Raw genomic sequence first — 25,387 nt, 5'->3', positions numbered from 1 at the left:
CATTTCAGCCATTCTCCGACATATATATATATGGATCTTCAAATCTTGCAATCGATTTTTCGGCCACTTCTAGTTAACCATTTTGATGAAATTTGGTATGCGTATCAAGTCCCCGTGACAATGACTTTTTATAATATTTTCAACCTTGGATCTTCAAATCCTGATGCTGCAGAGACACTGCTTACCTTACCCGAGAGTCGTACAGACTTGCTAATTTAACTATATTATTGTTGCTATGAAACAAATCCTTAGTGACTTAATACTGACCTCGTACTCTTCAGTTCTGATGCTGCAAGTTTACTGCCTGCCTTAACCGCCACGATTGATAAAGTTCTGATTTCAAAGTAGAATTTGAAGTATTGGACAGGGGCATTTGCATTTAATAATGACCTCCAACTCTTCAGTCGTGATGATGCAAGATTACTGCCTGCCATAACCAGATACTTCTCCTGACGTTACAATCCTGGCAACTCTCTCATTCTTTTAACATGGAACTGTTGAATCTGTTTAGTAACGTCGCACATGACCACAAGCGTAGCGAGTGGTTAAAAAAGTGGAATCTTGTGTGTTGCGAGGGTTTCAAGGCACGAGAGGAAAACAAACTTTTCTGCCCTGATGAAACACAAACGAGACGTTTTCATCACACTAACGAGAGGCATTATACTAGCTGTAAAAGATTACAAATCTAAATTAATGCTTTTAAAACTTGTCCGTTAAAAACCATCATCCATCCATCCATCCTTCCGGTTAATATGAGCAAACAACTAGTAATTTGCACTTTAGATTAAGGACTGATTGACACACTGTTTTCAAAGAATAAAGAGAGTCTTTTCAATTCGGATATACTGAGTAGGTAATACATTTTATTTCAGACTAGGTATTCACTATTCAGAGTACCTTTTATCGGAAAATATTTGTATTTTTAAAAAGTATTTTGAAAATACCTATTTCGTATTTTGTATTTTAAACACAAATTCAAAAACTATTTTGTATTTTGCATTTGAAATAGTATATCAAGGAAGTATTTGTATTTTGTATTTAAATACTTTTTATAAAGTATTTTTCACATCTCTAGCCATAACCGACAGATATGTGAATGTGCCAATTTTAAAGTATGTAGTGCATTAATTTTAGGTAGAGGCATTTATGTTTCATATTGACCTACCAACTATCAGTTCTGATGCTGCAGACTTACTGCCTGCCTTTAGCCCCAGGATAGAATAATGTTCTGATTTCAAAATAGGATTTAAAGTATTGAGCAGGGGCATTTGCATTTAATATTTACCTTCAACTCCTCAGTCGTGATGATGCAAGGTAACTGCCGACCATAATTGACCGGTTGGTGATTGTGTAAGTTTTAGGTAGAGGCATTTATGTTTCCTAATGAGCTCCAACGCCCCTACGCGGTAGCGGCCCTACGCGGAGGTCGGGCTTCGGCCTTCGCAATAAAGACACTTGTACCATTGTTCTTTGAGCACTAACCTTCCGGACGCTTCGGGCCTTCGGCCCTACGCGGAGCTTGGCCTTCGGCCTTCGCAAAAAAGACATTTGCACCATTGTTCTGTGTTTGAGCATTGAAAATACTAAATAAAATACTAAATACGATTTTGTCCCCTAGTAAGATAAATAACTATTCTCATCTTGCAGCGGATGCGCAATCTAAAATGTTTATTAACTCGTAATGCTACTATAAACTTAAAACTTTTTTATTTTAGTCTGAGAAATAAATTCGATTAATACTTAAATCACTGACATAGTGTCGAAAAGTGGCGTTTAGAATCCGACTCGAGAAGACTACATTGCTACACCCGTCTTGCATGATTACTGTCCAGAAAGGAGCATAGGAAGTATATAGGACTCCGATTAGTATAATAATTGTTATTTTCTAGTTTTTGGTACACTTTCTTATTAAAATAAAACCGTTTAACTTAAAACTTTTTTAACTTAATTTTATTAATAGTAGGTACTTAAATCACACGCGCAACCCTTTAAATTAGGGGATGGAAGCAACTTACAAAAAGAAGTGAAATCCCACCAAAACATTTCATGTAAAGTGTTGCCAAGACTAGGCGCATAAAGCTTTTACACTAAAAAGTTATCAGATCCCGTAGTAGGTACCAAGACTTTTACTCTGTCAGTCCTAATTTTATAAGCTCTAACTGTATAATGCCAACATCTTGGTCAAACAGTACGGCTTGGCCGTTTCGTTGCAGTCACATAAACACTCCCTCGGTGGACTTGTTGTACAAAGTAGTTAGTAACACTGGTCATTCAAATTCTGAAAGTGTCAGATTGTCCATATGACAGCAAAGAAAAGGCCAAGCCGTACTGTTTGACCAAGATGTTGGCTTTATACAGTTAGAGCTTATAAAGTTAGGACTGACAGAGTAAAAGTCTTGGTACCTACTACGGGATCTGATAACTTTTTAGTGTAAAAGCTTTATGCGCCTAGTCTTGGCAACACTTTACATGAAATGTTTTGGTGGGATTATGTTTTTCTTACAATGGGTAGTTAATGAATAATGTTTTATTATTTCTCTCCTCCGATTTTTTTTTACGTGTTGCATAATTTTCATCATCATTTGTAAGTACTTAAGCGTCGGCATAACATCAATACCCCATCTATTTACACCTACACACAAAACTAGCCTTTGCAGGCTTTGTATGACGAACTCACACAAAAGCCGTCCTAATATAGTTCACTTTCGGATCCGCGGCTACTTTTTGTACACAAAGACATAAAAATTGTAATTAGACGAGCGGAGGCTGCTCGAAGGTGATAAAAACATTAATGAGACGTAATTAACACAAAATAGCGCCAGTCTAGAAAGGCGTGCTTAAAATAAATATTGTTAGATAGAAGAACACGGTACAGTAGTATACAATTTCCAATACATTTGTATAAAGAAAATCTCACTCAAACACTTAAGCGGAGTGGAATCGATGAGAGGAGCAAAACAAACAAGTCTCGACACAGACAGCAGATCGTTTAATCAGTCTGTGCAGACACGGAGGGGGGCTGCCACTAAATGACCATCCCTCCTCTCCGTGCCCGCGCCGTGTCCGCAAACAGCGTGCTCGGATGCGACGCGGCCGAGGTATCACTAGAACTGGCATCGATAATACTGACGGCACTAAGCCAAGCCGAAGACGAAATTAGCTTACTAGAACAAAGTATTTTATTGCAGACTGTGCTCTTCTTCACTGACGACTTAACGAAATTAACTCAAACACGTTACGTGTTTTTTTTATTACAGCGACCTTCGGATCCTCGGAACAATGGTACAGTCACCTGCAATAATATATTACACAACGAAGGCAGCAAAAATATCCGACCCGAACTTATTTGTAGAGCCATAAGAGCGTGTCACATATTTTTGCGGCCTTCGAACAGTAACATATTATTGCAGGTGACTGTACCTATGATAAAATTGCGTTGTATGTTAAATTTCAACACATTTCGATTTCGACATTTTTGTCTTCGAAAAACGGTCCAATGACTGACATTTATCTGACACCTATCACTGAAAGTTATCACTTTTCCAGCCTGCATAAATCCCTACACTCTATTACCTCCGCCCACAGCTTTGAATATCATCCAGTAAACAGTAAAGCTAATATTAAAGTATATTACTTGTATATGTTAAATCAAAGAGGTTACAATATTTGACTTTCGGTCTGTACAGTCGAGTCGCTCCCAGCACAATTCCCGTGGAGTTCGAACACAAAGAACTGACTTATACCTAGGTACCGTAAAACGAGGACACCGATTCACACCTATATATCAAACCATAGGAAACATGAAGCAGTCATTTATTATATTACCAAAAATTGGCGAATAATCACTGAAATGGTGCAAAAGCAGAGGGGCTACCGCGAAAACCGAAATTCGCAAATTGCGGGGATCTTACTCTTTTACTCCAATGAAGGCGTAATTAGAGTGACAGAGAAAAATGCCCGCAATTGACGATTTTCGGTATTGGCGGTAGCCCTACAGATTGGCAGTGTCTGGTATCAATTAGGTCTACGGCGCGGCCTTCCGCTACACTATCCGCGCCCTACCCGCACCGGGCGGAAGCCTCCCGCCCGGACTCATTCTTGCTTCTGCCTTCTTTTGTCTTGCCGCACCAACTTGTCCTCACCCTTCGAGAAACTGTTCGTCTTCAACCCTAACCCCTACAAACTTAAAGAGATAATTGATAAAGAAATAATACGCTAGATTAAGATATGCTCGCGTGCCGAAGCCAAACTATGAGTAATGTCTGTTCAATATGAATTCCACAGAGAACTGATGTGCACTGCACCGCAAGTTTAGCTGGTCGGATCGGAGCATACATCAAACGCGATGGAGTTAGACGGGCGAGGCGGGCGGAACCGCGGCCGCGAGCTAGCAGGCAATAAGCGCCCTCCCCGCGCAAACAACCAAACACCCACGGACCGTGAGGTCTACTCATTTCGTATGCAATTTTATTCATTATTTGTAATCTGCTTCAATCGAATAGGGACTCGGTATAAATCACTTTTAGGATTTGCTCAATAGGACGTATGTAGATTGACGCTTTCAGTGTGATATTTAAATGCGATGTGTCTTTGAGGCAGTAGGTGCAGCGCTAATAAAGCCTTCCACGAACTCGATATGTATGAGAGCCGACCTCAGAAACTCATTTGACTAAAACAAATAACGCTCACTTTCTTTTTATTTTCTTACGCGAACCTTTTTAAGATGCCGATGCGTCTTCCCATTTTATTTCAATCTGTCGTTCAGGTTATTATACAGTGACGTGTAGTTATGGAGCCGGCGAGCACACGTGGTGATATCAAAGGGGACATCAAAGGCACTAAAACGAGATTGTTAACATTTGGCAGCTCTTAAAATTCTCAAAAAAAAATTAGCGCAATCTCATAGCACCGATTACGGCGTGGCGGTTCGCAAACATCTGTTGCGGAATGAGTTATAGTCACCGTTCATTTGGTTTTAAATGCGCAATTTCTAAGCATAAAATTTCGAACAATGGGTTGTTGGAGCGCAGCGTTCGGAGTTGATGGCGGCCGCGGAGGGTTCGTTCGTTCCACCGTCCACAGCTCCACGTCAACCATGTTCATCCCTTCACGTGTAACACTGTCCAGTCTAACTCCAAACTATATGCGGATAGGTTTACATTTTTATGCCGACTTCGTATGTCATGACTATTGACTATATTTACCGTAGAAAACCAAAATAATTGTTAAAAAAACATTATTGTCTAGAGCTACTCTGTATATTTTTGACCTCGATCCTGCATAGTTACAATGTGAACTTCTGTTTTGTACAAAAGTATAAATATAAACCCACGAAAACACGTCATAAATTAAACTTAAGGAAGCCATTAACATCCTTAAGTTTCAGAGTACAGATGTAAGAATACAGAATTCAGTTGTTTGTTACTTTATTATGTAGAGATTTAAAAAATTCGACGACCTGTCTGGCCTAGGGACTCTGCCTCTGAAGTAGATGGTCCCGGGTTCAAATCTTGGTAAGGGCATTAATTCGTGTGATGAGCACGGATATTTGTATTTATAAACATGAATGTATTTATATATTATATACATATATCGTTGTCTAAGTTTCATCAAACGGGTAAATCTTAATACTTCTATTAACAATCTATTGTTAGTTCAATTAAGGAGTGGATTTAATATTTATTTAAATTATTAATGTAAAACAAAGCGTTTTTCACAAATATTTACAGCCTTCTCTAAAAATAACTAGTTTCTGCAAACAAAATACTCTAAAAGTCTCTAACAAAATAAAAGAGCTAGATTTTCGATTTCCAACGCCTGTCAAATACAATAAGGCGTTGATACCTACAATTTGTCCCTATCTGTCATTTTATCACATTGCTAAGTTGTATTTGAATGATGTAGTTACTGTAGTTAGTGACTATCTCCACTGTAATTTATTAGGTAAGTACAGTGTATCTAATTAAAAGATAGTCGAGCCGCATCGACGATGAATGACTTTTGCCTTTACCGACACCAGTATCTATTCTATACATGTTTCTAGAGTTTTTAGTCCTATTCCAGTAATTTAAGTTCCTACCTACCTATCAACGATATGCCAGGATCTACTCATATACTTCGGACACCTCTCACGTCGCTCCTGGGATAGCCTGAAGAGAGTTATTAAGACGGATAAAGTTGAAGAGACCAAACCTCAGGGCCCTTCTACTAGATGGTGTGCTCAAATCACTGCACCTACCTATGCAATTAAAACTGCACGAGGCCATGCGCTTGGCGAAGAATAGAAGCATTTGGAGGAACCTGGTCTTCAAAAGAAGGACATGATGTCACGATCCTCAGCATTGAGGGCCCGGCTGAAGAAGAAGAAAGTACCTACTTCCAGATACCTTGTGATAACAAATGTCCAAAAGTATTCAAAAAGGCAATGATGTGAAGCAATACGAAACGACTAGTAGCCCAGTAAGGGCCACACTAGCATCTTTTGAGCGCCGGCGTCTTGTCAGCGCTTTGGAAAATGGCGCCGCTGCGCAGTTTTGCGCCGATGTTGCGTCGACGAAGAGCAGCCATAGAGTTGACTAGACGCCGACGCTCGGGAGACGCTAGTGAGGGGTGGCTCTAACGGTTTAAAAAACATCAAATAGGTAATCATTTATAATAACCATTTTTTTTATCAAGCACCATTTTTTACGGATTCTTAGAAATAAATTAATAAAGGTAGATACATTCATGTTGAAGGAAAAAACAGAACGCTTATAGGATCACTCGTGCGTCTGTCATTCCCATTTCCGTCCCCCACCCCCTCTCCGAAACTACTGGGTTTACTAAAATTTTGAAAAAAAATCATAACAAAGTTCTTTACCTACCTATAGATGACAGGAAAACCTATTACACATGTGCAGTCAAGCGTGAGTCGGACTTATTTACTTAGTTTTTGTTCCGACCCCTACGGGTTTTTTACAGACATTTCATTCACGCTCCACATAAAAAAATACGTTGTTAAAAATTGGGTAATGTACGGAACCCTTGGAACGCGAGTCCGGCTCGCACTTGACCGGTTTTTCTTAGATCAAACCACTCTTGGGCCTGTGCATGCACAACACATTGTGTAGGTACCTTGTAGGTACCATGCTAACATTTAACATTGTTTAACAATTGTATCAATCAATTTTAGTGCGAGCGTGATGCACTAAAACCCCACATATTTAGTAGTAAGTACTGAGCTTTTTTGTAAATTTATAAAAACCGGACAAGTGCGAGTCGGACTCGCCCACCGAGGGTTCCGTACTTTTTGGTATCTATTTGTTGTACTGTATCTATTTGTTCTAATTTCAACTGTCTAGCTATCACGGTTCATGAGATACAGCCTGGTGACAGAAAGTGGAGTCTTAGTAATAGGGTCCCGTTTTTACCCTTTGGGTACGGAACCCTAATAATAGGGTCCCGTTTTTACCCTTCGGGTACGGAACCCTAAAAATGAAGAAAAAGACGTTTGTTAGGAATGAAAGATTAGGAAGCTATACATATTTGTGACCGTGACTGTACCGAAAACATTAATAGTTGTAAATAGGTAGGTGACTGAATGAGTCGACGCGTGCGTCCGGCACGGCGGCCGCGGCGCGAGTGCGCGCCGACCGGCGCGCGACGCCGGGCCCAATTGGTCGCCGCCGACCCGCCCAGGGGAGGGGGCCACGCAAACACTCTCATACTCACCTAAGATAATTTATTTTATGTTATACCGTTTGAATATTTTATATGTGTGCGAGTTTTTTCGGTCGGTATGCGTGCAGTGTGAAATATTCGCGCGATAAGAAAGAAGAGGGGAACAGATCGATTGGGAACGTTGCGCTTTTTATTTCGTTAATCTGCGGTGTCATAGATTGACCGACGCTTGTTCGAGTGCGCTCAATGGCAGGACGTCACAGCACACTAGGTATAAGTTATACAGTTATAAACTTAATGAAGTAAATATTAGCTTTATTTACTTACATCTCCAGTTTTTTATTAGGTATTTAATTAGGCTCTTTTATCTATTCTGAAGATTGCTACTAAGTTGATACTGAAGTGTGTGGGCTTCGTTACGTTGTAGAATTGCGACTCTATTAGACAAAGTCACTGCGTATAGTGAGTGAGCCGAAGAGTCAATGAACTAGAGCTCTACAATGTAGGTAGTCGGCCTGTCTTGTTGATTTCTTCTACCATATCATATACATATTCATTATCCATCAATATCATCATCATATTCATTAATATTATGTACTAACTTTGGTCTAATTCACATTTACCTAAGTGCGTACCTATTTAATAAGACAGTAGCGTGGCGAAGTCCCCAGCGATTGTAGCGCTTAAAAGCAGATTTATTGCTCATCACACGGAAGAGATAATTGTTTATAAGTACCCATGTAACTTCGGGTATGGCAAGATTAAATTGGCTCGCTTTCAGGGACAGAGGTATGCGTACACATCCACACACCCGTGCCTCCGCTCCCCTCTACAATCGAAAAAAAATTACAAATGTCGTGGGTTACCTTTAATCAAATGCAAAGCTATCATTAAGTCGACGCTTCGACCGACTAGCTCGTTGTGCGCATCGTCACTGTTAATTATCACAATAAATATGTATAAAATAAAATAAAAGAGACCGCTTCTTACCAATACTAACAGAAAATACGAGAAAAGAAAGAGAAGCTTTAAAAAAGGAGTGCATCTACCCCCACCTCCGGGGCCGAAGTGGGGGCCGCCCCGCCGCGGGCGCCACCCACCGCACCGCAAAAATCGAGAGCGTCGTCAGCGCGCGGGGTCAAACGGCGACGCCAGCGTGAAAAGAAGGAGCGGTGAGGTGCACGCACACAGGCAGCAGTGTGCGTGTGCGCGCCGAGCGGGACGGTTGACGGCAGAGTGAGACCGCGGCGCCAATTACTATCACCTGGCGGGCAGCTACCGCATTACCCACTGCCGCCGCGCGCGCCACCACGCGCCGTGCACCACGCGGTCCGCTCCGCTCCCGACGCATCGATCCGGCGCCCGGCCGCTCGGCCAGCCTGCACCGCCGGATGCGCCGGCTGAATCCGCGAGACATGACACAGTGAAGTGTACGGACAGTGACGCGGAAAATACGTGGATTTTTTTTAATTGTTCAAAAAAAGTGAAAAATGACGTCCCAGTTCGCCTTCCGAGGATCTCCGCCCAATCAGGTATTTACTCAAAGTTTTACACAGATTTAACAACTTTATACAAAGTAGTTTCCAAAAGTTATTTATCACTGAAAAGTTTTGATTCAACTCTTTGCTGAGCGATCTTGGTTAAATCTGTCTAATAATAAACAGCCTGTGTTGTGGTATGCTGACATAGTTACTTAAGTTAAAATATATTAATACAATCTGGATTGTTAATTTCACCCATTCAAATAAAAAATCTCAGTTTAATTCGTTCCAATGTTTGAAGAGGTGTTATGTTACACGATGAAGTTTTATCTGTCCGAATTCTCAACACTAAGTTTCATGACTGTGTAAAACCACCTGTAAAACGGAACTAGAAGTTTCCGTTATTAGATACCTAGATATCGAGCGACTGGTTCACTAAATAAACACAAACATTTCATCTCAAAATATACAAGTTTTCAACTCATCGCCCAAATAAATAAACATTTTTAATTCCAAGTGAAGATTCCGGCAGAGCTCACGCTGTGCCTGGTATAAATTATAACGTTTACAATTGTTCACTTACAAAACAGTATTATTTTAATAATCTAGCACGTATAACGTAACAAATTCTCTTCTGTATCCATCATTGTCAAACAAGTTGTTTTTACACTGCTTACCTTAATTAGTAAGTTAGAAACATCCAATTAGCAACCAAGGGGAATAATGGCAATTGGATTCTGAGGAGAGCCGTCTTATCACAATCACGTTCCTATTGGTTTTTAATTTTAATTATGACTAAAATTAATTAATTTTACTTAGATATTTTCGCTATCTTATACATTCATCAATACATAGATGAAGTTATTAAACACAGCTTTTTGCGCTTATGTAGAAATCATAAGCAACCATTTATTTTAAAGTGGACTGCATTCTAGTTAAACTGTATATAGGTACCTACATTAAATTGTTTTAGACTTATGATTTTATTATAGCAATTATCTTCTAGTATTAGATCCTATAAAATTCATAACAGTAAACGATATTTAAACATCGGTGTTGTCAAGTTGTCGTAGGAAGCAATTAAACTATCAACCCGGCTCTCCGCGCCAGCTGGGCCGCGACAGATTTCATCGACGACTTTTCACAAAAATCGTTATAAAATTATAAGAAGTTTATATTAGAAACCGTCCGTTTTCATTAAGTGGAAACGTTAAAATTAGCGCTAAGTACTATACCTACTTAACTTTTCCTATTACCTATTAAACCTATTAAAAATTCATTACTTTTGAGATTAGGTCCTTTGAACCCATTATAAAACACCGCAACCTGCACTAAAACAAAAGTACCTATGCGTGAGTAGGTACCTACGTACCTACCTATATTGCATTGTAAATAATTTGCTTTAGATTTAGACATTTGTAAACATGTAGGTAGGTTACATGAATACCTAGATAGGCATGTGTTACGAATACAGTAATTCTAAACATAATTAGGCATATTATAATTTATTTTTGTGTAGGTACTAACATTTAGTCATGCATATGCTATAACTATGTATATATGTATATATAAATTATAAACCAATATTTTTTTTACAAACTGATATAGACACATCAAATGACCACACGCTAGCATTTAAAAAAACGCTACTATGATCGCGACATACAAGTTACAGGAAAATCCAATATAAAACAATTGACTCACGCGTTTCGAACATGAACAAACGATTGTGAATTTTCACGTTGATAAACAATTACGACAATACAATGTATGCGATTAACGCTACAAGCCGAGTGGCAGCGTGATGGATGGCATTGTGCGAAACTTACTTACTTGTTATTACCGATCGGGTAATTGGCACTGCTATAGCGATTCACGTACACCATCCGGATACACCGTATCTGAGGCTGGATGACTCAACTTTGACCCATACTGTTGCTAACGACTCTCCTATGTTGGTTAAAAGGGTTTAACCCGTTCCGTTGTTAAAAACATGCGTCCTGTTTTCAACTCTTTTATAGGTACCTACCTATGTAAGGTAGGTAAGTACCGTAAAACGGGGTGAGTAGGTTTCGCGGGGAGAGTTGGGTTATGAATGGGGAGAGAAGGTTTGAGAGGGGGGTGAGAAGGGATTTTAAGGCTACTGCTACAAAAATAATGTATTCCAATTTAAAATGGGGCTATAGTAATACGCATAATAAAAAAAAATGAATCGATCCAACAATCTTCCAAAATCACCTTTTTGTATGAAAAACCCTCTCACCCCAAATACGAGGCACTACGGGGTGAGCTGGGTTTTCCTCTTTATCGTCAAAGTTTTCACATGTAAAAATAAAATTTTATCGAGGTTTGAAAGTCAAATTTCACCCAACTCACCCCATTTTACGGTAAATATTGTCCAAAAAAACAGTAGATAACTACCTAGGTGACCTAGGTTTAGAAGCGATATTTACTTTATACCTGTTGTAGCATTCAAGAATGATATAATAACAAATTATTGGAAGTACTTAACTGCCATGAAACAGATAATTCTGTAACGTTCTAACACCCAAGAACCTTGAAAACCGGTCACTTGTAAATAAATTCTAAAGTGGCCCGTTTTCTTTACTCTTAAGGGTAGGTAAATTTACATTTATAAAAAGTTAAAAAATCGGACTTAATCTGTTTCAAAATTGCATAGTTATTTATTTCAATTGTATAAAATACAATTTTTACTTTTATTACTTTCGTGTAGGTATTCTCCTTTGCTCAAATTTTTGACGAAGTTTTTTATGGGTAGAGGTACCTACGATATAAATTATACGAGTTATAATTATTCGGTTTCCTCGTGTAGTTATAAGTATACATTTTTATTATAGGTAGGTAGAGGAAGTATTCCATTTGAATTTTTAAATTCGGAAATATTTTAAATATAGTTCGTTTTTTTAGTATTACAAAGAAGGTAAGCGATCTTGACATGTCTTTTTATTAAAATACACCATTGAAAAATAAGTCACACCAAATATGTTAGAATTATAAATCATATACGATCTTTTACATTATTTTGCTTTCATAAGTAATATAAACTCATTTATTAATGCGTTTTTCAATATTTTTTTTATAAAAAGACACGTCTAGGTTGTTTACATTATTTCTAATGTTAAAAAAAGAATCTATATTTAAAATATTTCCGAATTTAAAAATTCAAATGAAATACTTCATCTACCTACCTATAATAAAAATGTATACTTATAACACGAGGAAACCGAATAATTATAACAACGTACTCCCGATCATATTTAGAGACAAAAATGTCCTATAAATATAAACTTTTTTTAAATTCGCCTAGTTTCAGAGTTAATTACCAATTTAAAAAAAACAAGTTTTTATTGTTACATAGTACAAAACGCCTTTTTGATGGCGATGTTGCTACTATGGGACGTAGTCTAAATATCCTTATTGTTAGATGTCAAAAAGTGACAAGTAATACTTTACGCAATAACTAGGTTTTACGAAAAAAAAAAGTTAAAATTTACCCACCCTCCCAAGTTTACCCATAACATTTACTTTTTATGTACAAATACATTAAAAAAAAATGAAAAAAAAAAACAGAACAAAAAAAATATGTTTTGGCGAAATTCACCTATACTCATATTACAATTTTTCCTTTTTTTTGACAACAGAAATGCGTCGTTAAATCTCTCGCATTCCTCGTGAGCACGTTGTATAATATTATAAGCAGGGATCGTACATTTTCCAGCGTTTTTGGTGCACGAAGTGTTGTTAACGGAATTGGTATAAATAATTTCAACCCTAATGATTAATTAGCGTCTATTACGTTGATATTAACCTTAATTTACCATTTCAGTTGAAATTATCTATACCAATTCCGTTAACACCACGCGAATCGATTTGGTGCAGCGGAGTGGTGTTAACGGAATTGGTATAAATAATTTCAACCCTAATTATTAATTAGCGTTAATTACGTTAATATTTACCTTAATTTACCATTTCAGTTGAAATTATCTATACCAATTCCGTTAACACCACTCTGCTGCACCAAAAATGCTGGAAAATGTACGATTACTGATTATAAGTAGGTATCACTTTATAATAACGACAAAAAAAAATAAAAACTTTATAATCGTATCCTCAATAATACACACAATAAACAAAGAAAGATTCGTGTTGCTAAAAAACTTTTCAACCTGTAAAAATTCATGAACAGTCGACGGTATACTGAAGAAATGAAACGTTGTCAAGTTGTCGAGCCCGCCCACATCGCCTACACGTTGGCAGCTCTCCGCAGCTCCGAGGAATAACGTCCTACTTCATCATAAGACTCGGCTAGTTACAGCGTTTACCGCTTATCGGTACCTCCCGGCCGTAGGCTAAACGCATAGATCATAATCTACGTGACTATTCGATGATGTCCATTCGAACAAACAAATGAATTGACACATCTATGCCATACTTAGCTCTAATGTATGTAGGTACATTATGTATAATAGTAGGTACATAGAAAACTGTCCTTATCTTACGTGTCACATTGGACGTATTGAGATTATGTTCTATAATTTAATGTTATAGTATTTGTTATGGGTCTAGAACAAATTATATCACGTACCTACCCATACAGTCACGGCGTTTAACTGATGAGCCATTAGCGATTTCTTTACATTGGACATTTTATGGCGAAAGAATTGAACAATTACTTACCTATAGGTATTAGCTTAAACGCTAAGCGCTACTTGCACCACCCCACTAACCCGGGGTTAACCGGTTAAACCGTTAATCCAATGTAATTGTACTTGTAATCATGGTAACTGCAGGTTTAACCGGTTAACCCCGGGTTAGTGGGATGGCACAAGTGGCCCCATATGGTTTAATAATTGATAACCGTGACCGTACCACAATGTGAAGACGAGTGTTGTTTGTTATGTCTTGGACACCTCAGTAGACAATTTTATCAATATTATACGAGTATATAGTAAATATTGTACCTATAAAGGAAACCTAGGTAGTTAAGCCAAGTTTCAGGAATCGTCTGCTAGATTTTATTCTATTTTTTCTAAACGATATATTTATTTCACTAATAAAGTAAATATAAATATTACATTACATTATCAAAATATGGCAACAAGATTATGTTATTTACATTCAATGCTTGACGAACAATTTGGCACCTCTAACTTATATTATAAGTCTATACCAGTATTATTAAAATCACGTTTCAAGTTAAGCGCGTTTTCCCTAGCTAAAATTATTTTTCCTGAATGATTTGGTCCAAAAGTTCCACGTTGACATATAGAAAGAAATAATAAATAATAATAAAGCCTATATACGTCCCACTACCGGGCACAGGCCTCCTCTCATGCGGGAGAGGGCTTAGGCTATAGAACCCACGCTAGCCCAATGCGGATTGGGGACTTCACATACACCTTTGAATATCTTCGAGATGTATGCAGGTTTCCTCACGATGTTTTCCTTCACCGAAAAGCTAGTGGTAAATATTACATGATATTTCGTACATAAGTTCCGAAAAACTCATCGGTACGAGCCAGGATTTGAACCCGCGAGCTCCGGATTGAAAGTCGGACGTCATATCAACTCGGCCACCACCGCTTTTTGAAATACAATTTAAAAATAAATGCCACTGGAAACTATTAATAAGTACCGACTTAAACATTGTTTAGTCAGTCAACAGTTAGGAAAGGAGTACAGTCAGCATGAATAGTAATGGGTGGAACAACGCACCAAAAGAATCTACCACTCTGGAATACTTTTCCAAATAGAGATACTCTTTCAAAAGTATCTGTTACAATGGAATTGTTCTATGTATAGATAGATACATCTTTTTGAGCTATTAGAGAATGAAATATTTTTTCACACCACCTATTCGGAAACGAGCTTTTTCTTCCCTGCTAGGAGGGATCAAAGTGGCACTTTTCCTCCCTGCTAGGAGGGATCAAAGTATCACTTTTCTGTTCAAGCACACTATTTTTAAATTTTTTAGTACATTATTTTTTAGCTTAAATAATCTGTTTAAGCATCAGATTGTGTCAACACTAAGATTTCTTTATTTTCCTCGTAGTTGATGTGAAAAGCAGTATGTGTCACACGGTATCAAAATGATTTCGTCTTGGGCGTTAACACTTGAATCCCTCATTACGCTCAGGATTCAATGTACGCCCTTGACGGAAATATATCATTTTGATCCTTTGTAACACAAACTACTATTGACCATTAGTCTGTACATAAGCGAGGCAAGCAATTTTGTAACATGTTATTAAGTTACAAATAATAGTATAATAACTCCCGAGAGTAGCGATGGATTCTAAAATAGAATCCTGAACGTAGTGAGGGATTCCAGTGTTAACGCCCAAGGTGGAAATAATTTTGCTACCATATGACACAAACTGCTTTTCACATCATTCACCTATGAGGAAATTGTTTTGTTTCAAAATAATATTATTTACCTAAACCAAAAAAATAGTATGAATAAAATTAAAAATAGTGTCCTAGAACAGAAAAGCCATTTCGATCCCTCCTAGCAGGGAAGAAAAATCCCTTTTTCGAATAGGTAGGTGAATCCCAAAATATTTAGTAACACCAGTTTTAACCGGGGAAAAGGCTTGTTAACTTAAATTACAAGCATTCAATTATTTTACTTTCGATTTATTTAAATTCTAAAAAGGGTTCTCTAAGCAATTTACAATAAGTATTTATCCTCCTTTTGACGATACAATTATGGAAGCATCGCGATTTTACATTATACACATTGAGAAGATAAAATATAAAGTGGTAGGTATGTACTTATTTATTTTTCTTACAATGTAGTTTTTTAGGGTTCCGTACCCAAAGGGTAAAAACGGGACCCTATTACTCCGCTGTCCGTCTATCTGTCTGTCTTTCCGTTTGTCTGTCTGTCACCAGGCTGTACATAACTCATGAACCGTGATATCTAGGCAGTTGAAATTTTCACAAATGATGTGTTTCTGTTGCCGCTATAACAACAAATACTAAAAACCCATACAACAAACGTGATCTTTTGCCGTTTTTGCGTAATGATACGGAACCCTTCGTGCGCGAGTCCGACTCGCACTTGGCCGGTTTTTTATTTAATTAAACGGTCAACAAGTATATGTGAACTCTTATAGGATCATTGCGTCAGTTTCCCGTCCAGTGCCTGTTTCTGTCCACTTGGCGTAGTTGCTAGAAAGAATTGCGTATCATTTGAGTATACAGGTAGGTATATATTCAAATTATACGCATTTCTTGAATATATAGGCATATATTCAAATTATACGCAAATCTGTAGCAACTACACCAAGTGGACGGAAACAGGTATTGGACGGTAAACTGACGCAATGACCCTACATATTGAGCTGTAGTTATCATGTTTGGGATAAATTATTTTGTCTTCATTGTTAAGATGAAAGTGGAGGACCCGTGCAAAATCGCCTTTTCATACAAGCGTACAAATTTACCTCTCTGAATATTAACATTATTGAAAATATTTTGACTCAATTTGTTGTATATCAACCACAGCTCTGCCCCTACGTTTGACTTTTTTCGACTTTTTAATTACCTATTTCGAGAGTTAGAAGCATTAATAAATTTATATGCAAGCTGTTTTTCACTCCTAATTCTTACAATAATAAAAAATCGATAAAAGTTAAACGTAGGGGCAATAGCTATGGTTAATATAAGGTAAACGAACTGGTGCTCGACTCGGTCCCAGTACATGTCATCTTGAAACAAGTCATTATCAATAGAGGTGACAGCTAGGTGTCATCTATTGCATGGTCTAATAAAACATGGTCTTCTATTCCCAGAGTCACACGGGCCTACGTCACAATAACATTGCCACTTTATTTCAACATAACATGTTACATGGGTACATTATACCTATGGTTAATAAGTTAAAATATTTCTTTATAATTTTATAATTTTCATTTATATGTATTTTATCTTAGATTTTACAATAACACGTCATTTTTAATTATTCGTTAGCATTATCTTCCGATTCACGAAAGAAATTTCAGACGTTCGGGTAATTCTGTTTACATTACTGGCAGCACAGGATAGCGCTGTCACATTTGACAATTCGGATCTAGATAACTTCATGCCCTGACCGTCATCCTTGTCGAACGCGTGTTAATTGTTATTTCCTTCTCGCTCAGTGTCAGCAGTCGCAGTGTTTTCCAAACTTTTCACATCGTAAGCTTGGTAATTAATGTGTAACTGTGAATTAGTTTTTCAAACGTTTGTCTAGTATAGATAAATAAAGTTTAATTTAATACATTAGATTTGTTTTATTTTACTATGTTTCTACATGAATAACTTAAAATTAATGCAGTTAAAATAATTTTCACCGTTGGTTAAAATTCTCCCACATTTTAAAGTTTGAGAACCTGTAAACAGCATGATGACGTCGGCCCGTGTCAGTTAGGTCATACGCGAATCTCGGAATAGAGTACCAGGCGGAGTATATTATTATACCATGATCTATTGGGCATTAGCATGTCGAGCACTAGTACGTTTACCTTATATCAAATTATGAAACAATATTTTTCATAATGTCAGTATCCAGAGAGGAAACTTTACTACGTTTGTATGGAGAAGCGACCGTCCCCTTTCCTCTCAAATCTCATTTAAAGGGTTTGGCATTAAATTCAGATTTGGTAAAAACTGCAATGTATAAGGACAAGTTTACTCGTAAATTTAACTGCAGTCTTGCACAGATATTAGTTATTTCTCTATAATGAAGCAAGTAATGGAACACGATTAGGAATTAAGGCAAATAAGGGGAAGAGGGTTGTGTATTTTCAGCAGCAATACAAGTAGGTAGTACCTAGTTATTTTAGAAAGGTAACTTCATGTTTCATTTACACCATTATTTTGTACTGTAATACATATTTTTTAGGTATCGTCAGTAGTAGAAGTTGCTATACGAGCAAGGTGTTCGAAATTAACTGAATACTTAGGTACAACTTTATCATCAAGAGACTAAGGAGCGTGCGTATATACATATGTCATTTTGAACATCCTGTGGCCCAGGGTGTTCAAAATGTATATATTGTAGGTACCTACTTAAATTTTATTACTCAACGCTACATCAATATAAATTTTACCCAACAAAACAAAATTATTATACTTAGTGTCTTTTTAAATGTAATACATTTATTGGGTCTTGTTTAAATGACAAAGTTATTTTTGGTAATGACTTTTGGCGCAAATGAATCGCGAATGACAACCTTCTGATGTGTAAATTTGTACGGAATAAATAGTAACAGTTAAAAATTTATAGATTACTCTACCCGTCTAACTATCAAGCAAATCTTGTCAGTAGCAAAAGGCGGCAAATTTGGAAAAATCGCGGTTTAACTGTGTTTTATCTGTGGAATGTGGATCGTGAATGACAGCCATTTTGTTTGTTTACATTTTGAATCGTTGCTATTTCAAAAGAAATTTCTGCTGTCACCATTAAATACCAATATATTAAATAAGATTGTGCATGAACTTAAGCAAAGTCACGCTGCCTACAATGTACAATCATACTCGTTGATCGTAAATATTTGTAGAATTTGAGGTTATGATAATTACATATTTTGGTTCGATGTACATTGCTGCTTTTCTTAGCGCAATACCTACTGCTCTTTGAATGTTGCTCTACTTCACTTTACTGTACATTGCTACTGACATACTTTGCTTGACAGACTATAATAACAGATAGTGTAGGAGTAGCAAATTATGATGACGTCACGTTTCTCTTTAAGTTTTTCATCATGGCTTTGTTATTTGTCTGATGGCATCAAGTGCTACATGTTCTAAGTTCTAAATCAAGATAGTTAAGTTTTATGTAGGTAGTACTAAATTTACATTTTTCCCGGCAAGATAACTAAAAAATAACTAGCAATAAATAACTCCTTATAATAGTTAAAGTCAATCAAATAAATAACTTCCTTCTATAGTTGAACTCGTTACGTTTTGCCTCAATGAGTTTTACAACCTCGCGTCTTAAACATATTTTTACATGTTAATGGCGAGTTGGCGAGAGGTCTAAAGGATTAAAACGATAGCAATTTAATATGTTGTATTTCGTGCTCCATCTCAAGGTTGTACGGCCAACAATATTGTACCTAATTCTCGGGCAGAGAATGCCTGCGAGCTCTTAGCCGATACAAAGCAGCGGGGGCACTGAATGGAGCGCAAAAATGTAAAGCGCGCGCCGTCCGCGCTGCCCGTGCGAATATCCACTATGTAGGTATCCAATAAATTCATTATTCCCCAATCGTTCCCACATTATCTTTGAGTGGTTAATTTATTGGCAAATTATTAGAACCGGTGCTCACCCGTATTTGCTCTGTGATAACGGTTTATTAAATTTCATGGCTGTCGAATTAATATAGGACTCGTCAGACTTATCTGTCAATTACTTAGTTCGGGTCATAATTAAAACGGTGAAATCCTAAGTGAGTAGTAGTCGAATGTTAATAAAGATAATGCCCGGCAGCAGGGTAGTGCGTGCGGGATCTACTTTCACTATCTTGTTGATAAGAAGCCTCATGCGAGGGACGCACTCCCTTTACAAAGGGGATTATCCTCATTATTTCCGAGCTTTCGCCTCCACTACTGACAACACAATATTTTCTTGATCTTTAACTTCTCAATTCCCTGTTAGGGGCGTCATTATAACATAATAAAGAGTGTCTAGATCTATATAGCTCTGGACGCAGGGGACGGACGACGTGGGATACATTCCAGTCCGGCGATTTGGGACACATATTTGCATGTGTGAAAACATCTCGGTTCATTCCGGACCTGGCATTGACTGGTAGCTCTGGAGTAGTTCGCACGAGGCAGGCGACCTCGTAACACAATCATTTTATAATAAAATTTGCTAATTTACATCAATTGAACCCTTAATCGAGTACCTAACTGAAATAACTCACAAGTGATTTTACATACGAATAGATTTTTTGTCACTGTTCTCATTTTTTATCTTTAGTTTTCGGATATTTTTTGCGAATGGGTTCGCGAGGTTTACATCTCACACTTACTTAGGTATTAAATATTAAATTGATACTTATGGTTTTAACAGATATCAAGATTAGTTCTCAGATTTTTACTGAACTAGTCAAGCAGAGTTGTTTTATTTACCTAGGTATAACTTGAGCATTTCGATAACAAATTGTGACTTTAATGTGATAATCAATGTGCAAGTGATTTTTACTACATCTATTCTTTGGAATAAACCTACCCTTGCATGCGTTTTCAGGAATGCAAGGATCTTCGACGTGTTTTAATTTTCTTTAAACAGCAATTAAGTATAAGAATGGGCAGTAAACGCTTAATCGCGTTCTGGGCAGGGGCATGCGCGGGCGTCGGTTTACTCGCCCAATTAAATGTATCATTAAACTACCATATTGTACTGAAGTACGTTCAAAACCCTAATACTTTCTCACCTCACCCTTCAGACGTCTCATCGACTTAGAACCGCACCAGAAACGTTTCGATTGAATTCATTCCCTTTCTTTGTTACGAGTTTTATAGTTTTGGCACCCAATTTTAAATATTGAATGTGAAACGTGAAAATAAATTGAATTTATGTCGTTGGGAAGGATTATCGTTGTAAATTAATCTTTCTACATCTAGTACTACCTATAGAAACTCGAGGTATCTTATGTTCTTCCATCTGAATAATTATAACACCTATGTATGTATGTTTAAAATATTGTTCGCTACGATAATGATACTTGTTTAACTGAAAGTGCAATGCTTATTTAAAGTTAAATAATCACTCTATGTCGTTACTTGCTGATAACCTGCTATTTGTTGTAGTATATGTATACCTAGTTAATAAAGACTCGTATCTGTGCGAGTTCAATAACAAATTTATAAACATTTTAGTGGAGGGGTGACCTTAAGAACAATCTTTTAAAAACTCGCTTTATATTGGTCCTCAAAAGCCAGAATAATACGTTTACCGAGCAAGACTATTATTCTGCCACCCCTTTGAAAAAAGTAGTAAGTATTCGCCGTAAACAAAATGGCTACCATTTGGCAGCCATTTTGTTGTTGTTATTAATCGCTGCCTACTTGAACTTAAAAATAAACCGTATATTGTGTGATTTAGTTAAATATTATATAAATTTACGCGCGTATTTAATGGTTATGTTCCAAGTGTGGTAAGCGCACTAATTACCTACGCCAGTCAAATCAAATGCAAACATAGTAGAGATCACTTAAAATTTGATTAAAGGTGAGCGCTTTTCTGCTAGTGCTGAAGTTCACATTCTGTCTAAAACTAACCAACATGTTCCATTAAAACTAATTCGATCCGTCAGTTTACTTACTTAAGCCAGACTATTTAATTTATCTGGAAGCTTTCAAATGCTAAATGCGACTTCCCCGCCGCTGGGCTGTATTTTCATTTGCGAAACAAGCTGGAACAAAAGGTGACAAAGTTGTTTTTATTTGGGTCACACGACTCGTCAGGCTTGCTTACCGAGAGTCGGGTTCCAGATTAATATTTTGTGACCGACTTTACACCGCGCGCTGAGTGAATTAAGGCGAGCACAGAATGCGAACAAAAAGTTTTGATTGATTTCATTATGCATAAATACCTACCTAAAATACTTATTTCCTACGGAGGTAGAACACATTTTAAAATTAAAAATATTAGAATCAAAACGATGTCAATATGCACTGATAATCTCTAGAATTAGCATTTGTCTTTTGGTCTTGTTTTGCAGGCGACTATACCGCGAAACCTTATTTCCTAGAATGTGATGACTAGTCACGTGGACTTCACTGGTTCGGATTTGGATATATCTGTCGCTATAGCAGTCAACGTTAAAATTTGGTAATTTGGTGCTCACTAGATACACAGCTTAAACATGCTTAGTAATTTGAATGGTTGTCAAGTACCTAGCTGTTGGAGTTGAGTTATTCAGTATTTATGCCCGGGACCGTGGCCCGCCACATATGCCCAGCCAACAGGAAGGCAGCAAGTCAGTATTATGACTATGAGATTGGTATATCGTTAGGGCCTTTCGGATTTGGACGCGTCCTAGGCCCAACACGCGTGCTCGGCCTCGGAACACGTAACCGGCAACAAAACCAAACACTGTTCATTTAACTTCATAATGAGCCCTGAACAATCTTCGTCATTTTTGCAGTTCCCACTCGACCGTCGGTTCTCAACTGACCCCTTTTTGTTCCGAATCGTAATTTAACGATTGGTGGTGCTCTTTTTTCAACTTTAATAAAGTACCATGAATAAGTAACCGTTCGTATGGTGAGCTATTGTTCTTTATAATGAGTCAAAGGTTGTGCAAGTTTCTTTTGTAGAGAATGTTATATGATATGGGCTTAGAGCTCCGCGGGCGACCAGCGTAAATAATGCCATGTTTAACTTAGGTTGTGCTGTAATTACTATAAGTACTTCTATACAATAATATATGTACCTATAAAATAATGTAAATCGTTTCGTGCAGTTCAGTTACGTCTATCACAATCAATACGTTTTAAAAACTTCGCTATTCCGGCACTTGCAATGACACGGTTGTAAAACAAACCCCCGAGGGCTCAATGAGTTACATAATCACACGTAGCTATTGTTTCGAAGATGGAGCAGTGCGACACCGAACACCCGACACCTAAGATCGCACCGGCGCCCCAACCGGCTCTCCCTAATCAGATACTTAGGTGAATGAGACCCTCGCTTCTCGGAAACTTTAATTAATTTCTCCGAAATGAAGGGAGTGCCGTTCACGCGGTTAGTAATATTTTGTAGTCTCTCGTTACGTATACGGCAACGGATTGAGATAGTGTTACACACACCGACGTCGCAACCGGCTCAGCGCGTGTGTGTTCGTGCGACACACCGTCCATATTAAGAGCCCTTGCATTCATACAATATATACCTAATATGAATCTTTTTACTTTACAATAGGGATTAATTTGAATCGCGCCAATGAGGACGGACATGCGATGCCATAAGGCATTGCGTTTATAATAAGATATTTCGCGTTCAAACGCGGGAACGAAAAGATCGTGTTTAGCAGTTACATACGCGGATGCTGCGAATTCTAAGGGACGGTATATTTATGCCTCGGCGTAAGGCACAGACAAGTATGTGCTGGCCAGAGGTCGTCCGAGACGGTATGCGGCGCGGCCATATTCCTATATTTACGTGCCAATAATCATTTTGAAATATATATAATGTACATATATCTACTAGCCGCTAATTCCGTGCGTACCTAGTTATTTATGATCAAGCGCGGGAAGATACGCCCGGGTTGACAAACATTACGAACTCCCGAAGTCGACGCTCGGCGGCTGTAATACACAATAAACAGCTATTGAGGCTCGTCGCGACCACAGATCTGTCAGTCTCGCCCCTAATCAGACGCCACCGTCGTGGAAGTTTATTATATGAACTTAAAATAGGTACACATGTAGGACAATTACGACGTGGGCGCATCGTCCCGACGGATGAGGTGCCTACATACCATTAGTTCACACCTCGTCGCCGCGCGACTCACGGGCTTATGGTTTGCCTCCATAATCTGCCACTTCTCTTCATAAAAGAATTAGTAAATGCCTTTACTAATTAGTAAATTCGTAACTTCGTCAATTTTTTTTTTCATTAAATAGTACTTACAAGACAAAAAATGTATAACTAACAGTAAAACTATGCAAGTTTTGAATACAGAATGTTACAAATATAAGTAAATAAATACAATAATATAGGTAAGTATAAGTAGGGGAGACCGAGATGAGTTGTGACAGAGGAGAGTTGTGACATTGTCGATTTTTTGGAATCTAATAACTGTTAGCGAGCTCGCAACAGTGTGCGTTTGTTAGCTCGTAACATGAACTAACAAACGCACGCTATTGCGAGCTAGTTTTAGTTAATAGATTCCAAAAGATCGACTATGTCACAACTCTCCTCTGTCAAAACTCAGCTCGGTATCCCCTACTAAATATAAACAATAAAATAAATAAATAAGTACGTATATGGTTACAAATACAGTGGTTGACTGGTAGAGAATGCCTTATGGCATTAAGTCCGCCATTTGTACTTATAATTTTATGTGCAATAAAGTTTAAAATAAATAAATAATAAAATACACAATAAATACGTCCATATAAATAAACACGAATTCGAACTAGAAAACTAATAGATATCAAATTAAGGAGTAATATTTAGAGAAAATCAGAATTGATGGAGAAGATAGGGATGGCCTCACGAACACCGGTAACCCGGTTCATAACTCAACAGCGTCGACAGTGAAGGAGTTTTTTTATGCATGAGACTTATTGTTCGCAATTGTCAGAGAAAGATTGGCGCTAGATCGTAAACGGTGACCACTGCCAGCAGCCAAGGGCCTAAATCTCTCTGAAAGGTAAAGTCGAGAAGCAGGATTAATAAGACATTAAAAAGCAATGACAGGAGATGCTCATCTCTACGATGCCGAATAGGAAGCCAGCCAAGCTAAGTTCGGAACTGGGATACGTGATCAAACTTAAGCAGACCGTAACTGTTAGCTAATACAAATGTTTTGCAAGCCCCCGAGTTTGTCCAGTAGTTCCTCAGTAAGGTCCAAAAAAGTAATATCACCGTAATGTATTAAAGGGCAAATGGGATTTGCATTTTAGTTGGAGCCGAAAGAAATTTTGATAAAGGGAGTGTACTCTCTTCCCTCTGTGTGGAGGGTATTCTCATATTTTGTTAGTTTTATTAACTTGAACAGGATATAGTTTAATGTTACGGTTTCCTATTTAAACTTGTCGTGGTTATCCTAATATGGTGGTTTATTTAATTAATTTGTAACTATAATTTCCCTGTAGGTAAGTAACGTTTTACTTCTGTAAGTGATTGTAAATCATTTATAAAGTAAACATTCCCATTGTTAAAATCATAAAATTTACGATCTGTCTTTCCCGGACTAGACACTTCACCGTGCCGTATGAATTTTGTGACTAGTCACCTAGCTTGTGTTTATTAGTAATAGTTTAAACAAAACGTATTTAAAACATCCAATACACTATTTCTTCTAAACGTAAGCGTTTTAGAGTTCTACATCCGAACAGTATATTTTCAGCGTCCGTGTGTCTCGCGCGCCATTCACACATATCAACAATATCCGGTAAATTCCTCCAAAAATATATCACTTCCATCAGGTGAAATAATTGCTTAACCAACTGATATGTAAGTCTCAAAACGAAAACTTAGCAGGAGAGCCGTTTTGGTT

The 25,387-nt window shown here is 37.6% G+C and overlaps 1 protein-coding gene across 2 annotated transcripts in view; it reads left to right on the top strand.

Annotated features, from left to right (window-relative positions):
* Nucleotides 1–8,289: 8,289 nt before the first annotated feature.
* Nucleotides 8,290–25,387, top strand: part of LOC134804090 (homeobox protein caupolican) — a 70,406-nt gene continuing 53,308 nt past the window's right edge. For both annotated transcript variants that reach the window (XM_063777010.1, XM_063777009.1), the window contains exon 1: nucleotides 8,290–9,191. Coding sequence is in view for 1 of the 2 variants with exons in the window: in XM_063777009.1 (XP_063633079.1) it covers nucleotides 9,150–9,191 (42 nt within the window). In the remaining variant the exon portion in view is untranslated. The remainder of the gene's footprint in view (nucleotides 9,192–25,387) is intronic.

Source organism: Cydia splendana, chromosome Z (genome assembly GCF_910591565.1).
Source record: "Cydia splendana chromosome Z, ilCydSple1.2, whole genome shotgun sequence".
Taxonomy (NCBI): Eukaryota; Metazoa; Arthropoda; class Insecta; order Lepidoptera; family Tortricidae; genus Cydia; species Cydia splendana.
This window is presented reverse-complemented; position numbering and strand designations above follow the sequence as displayed.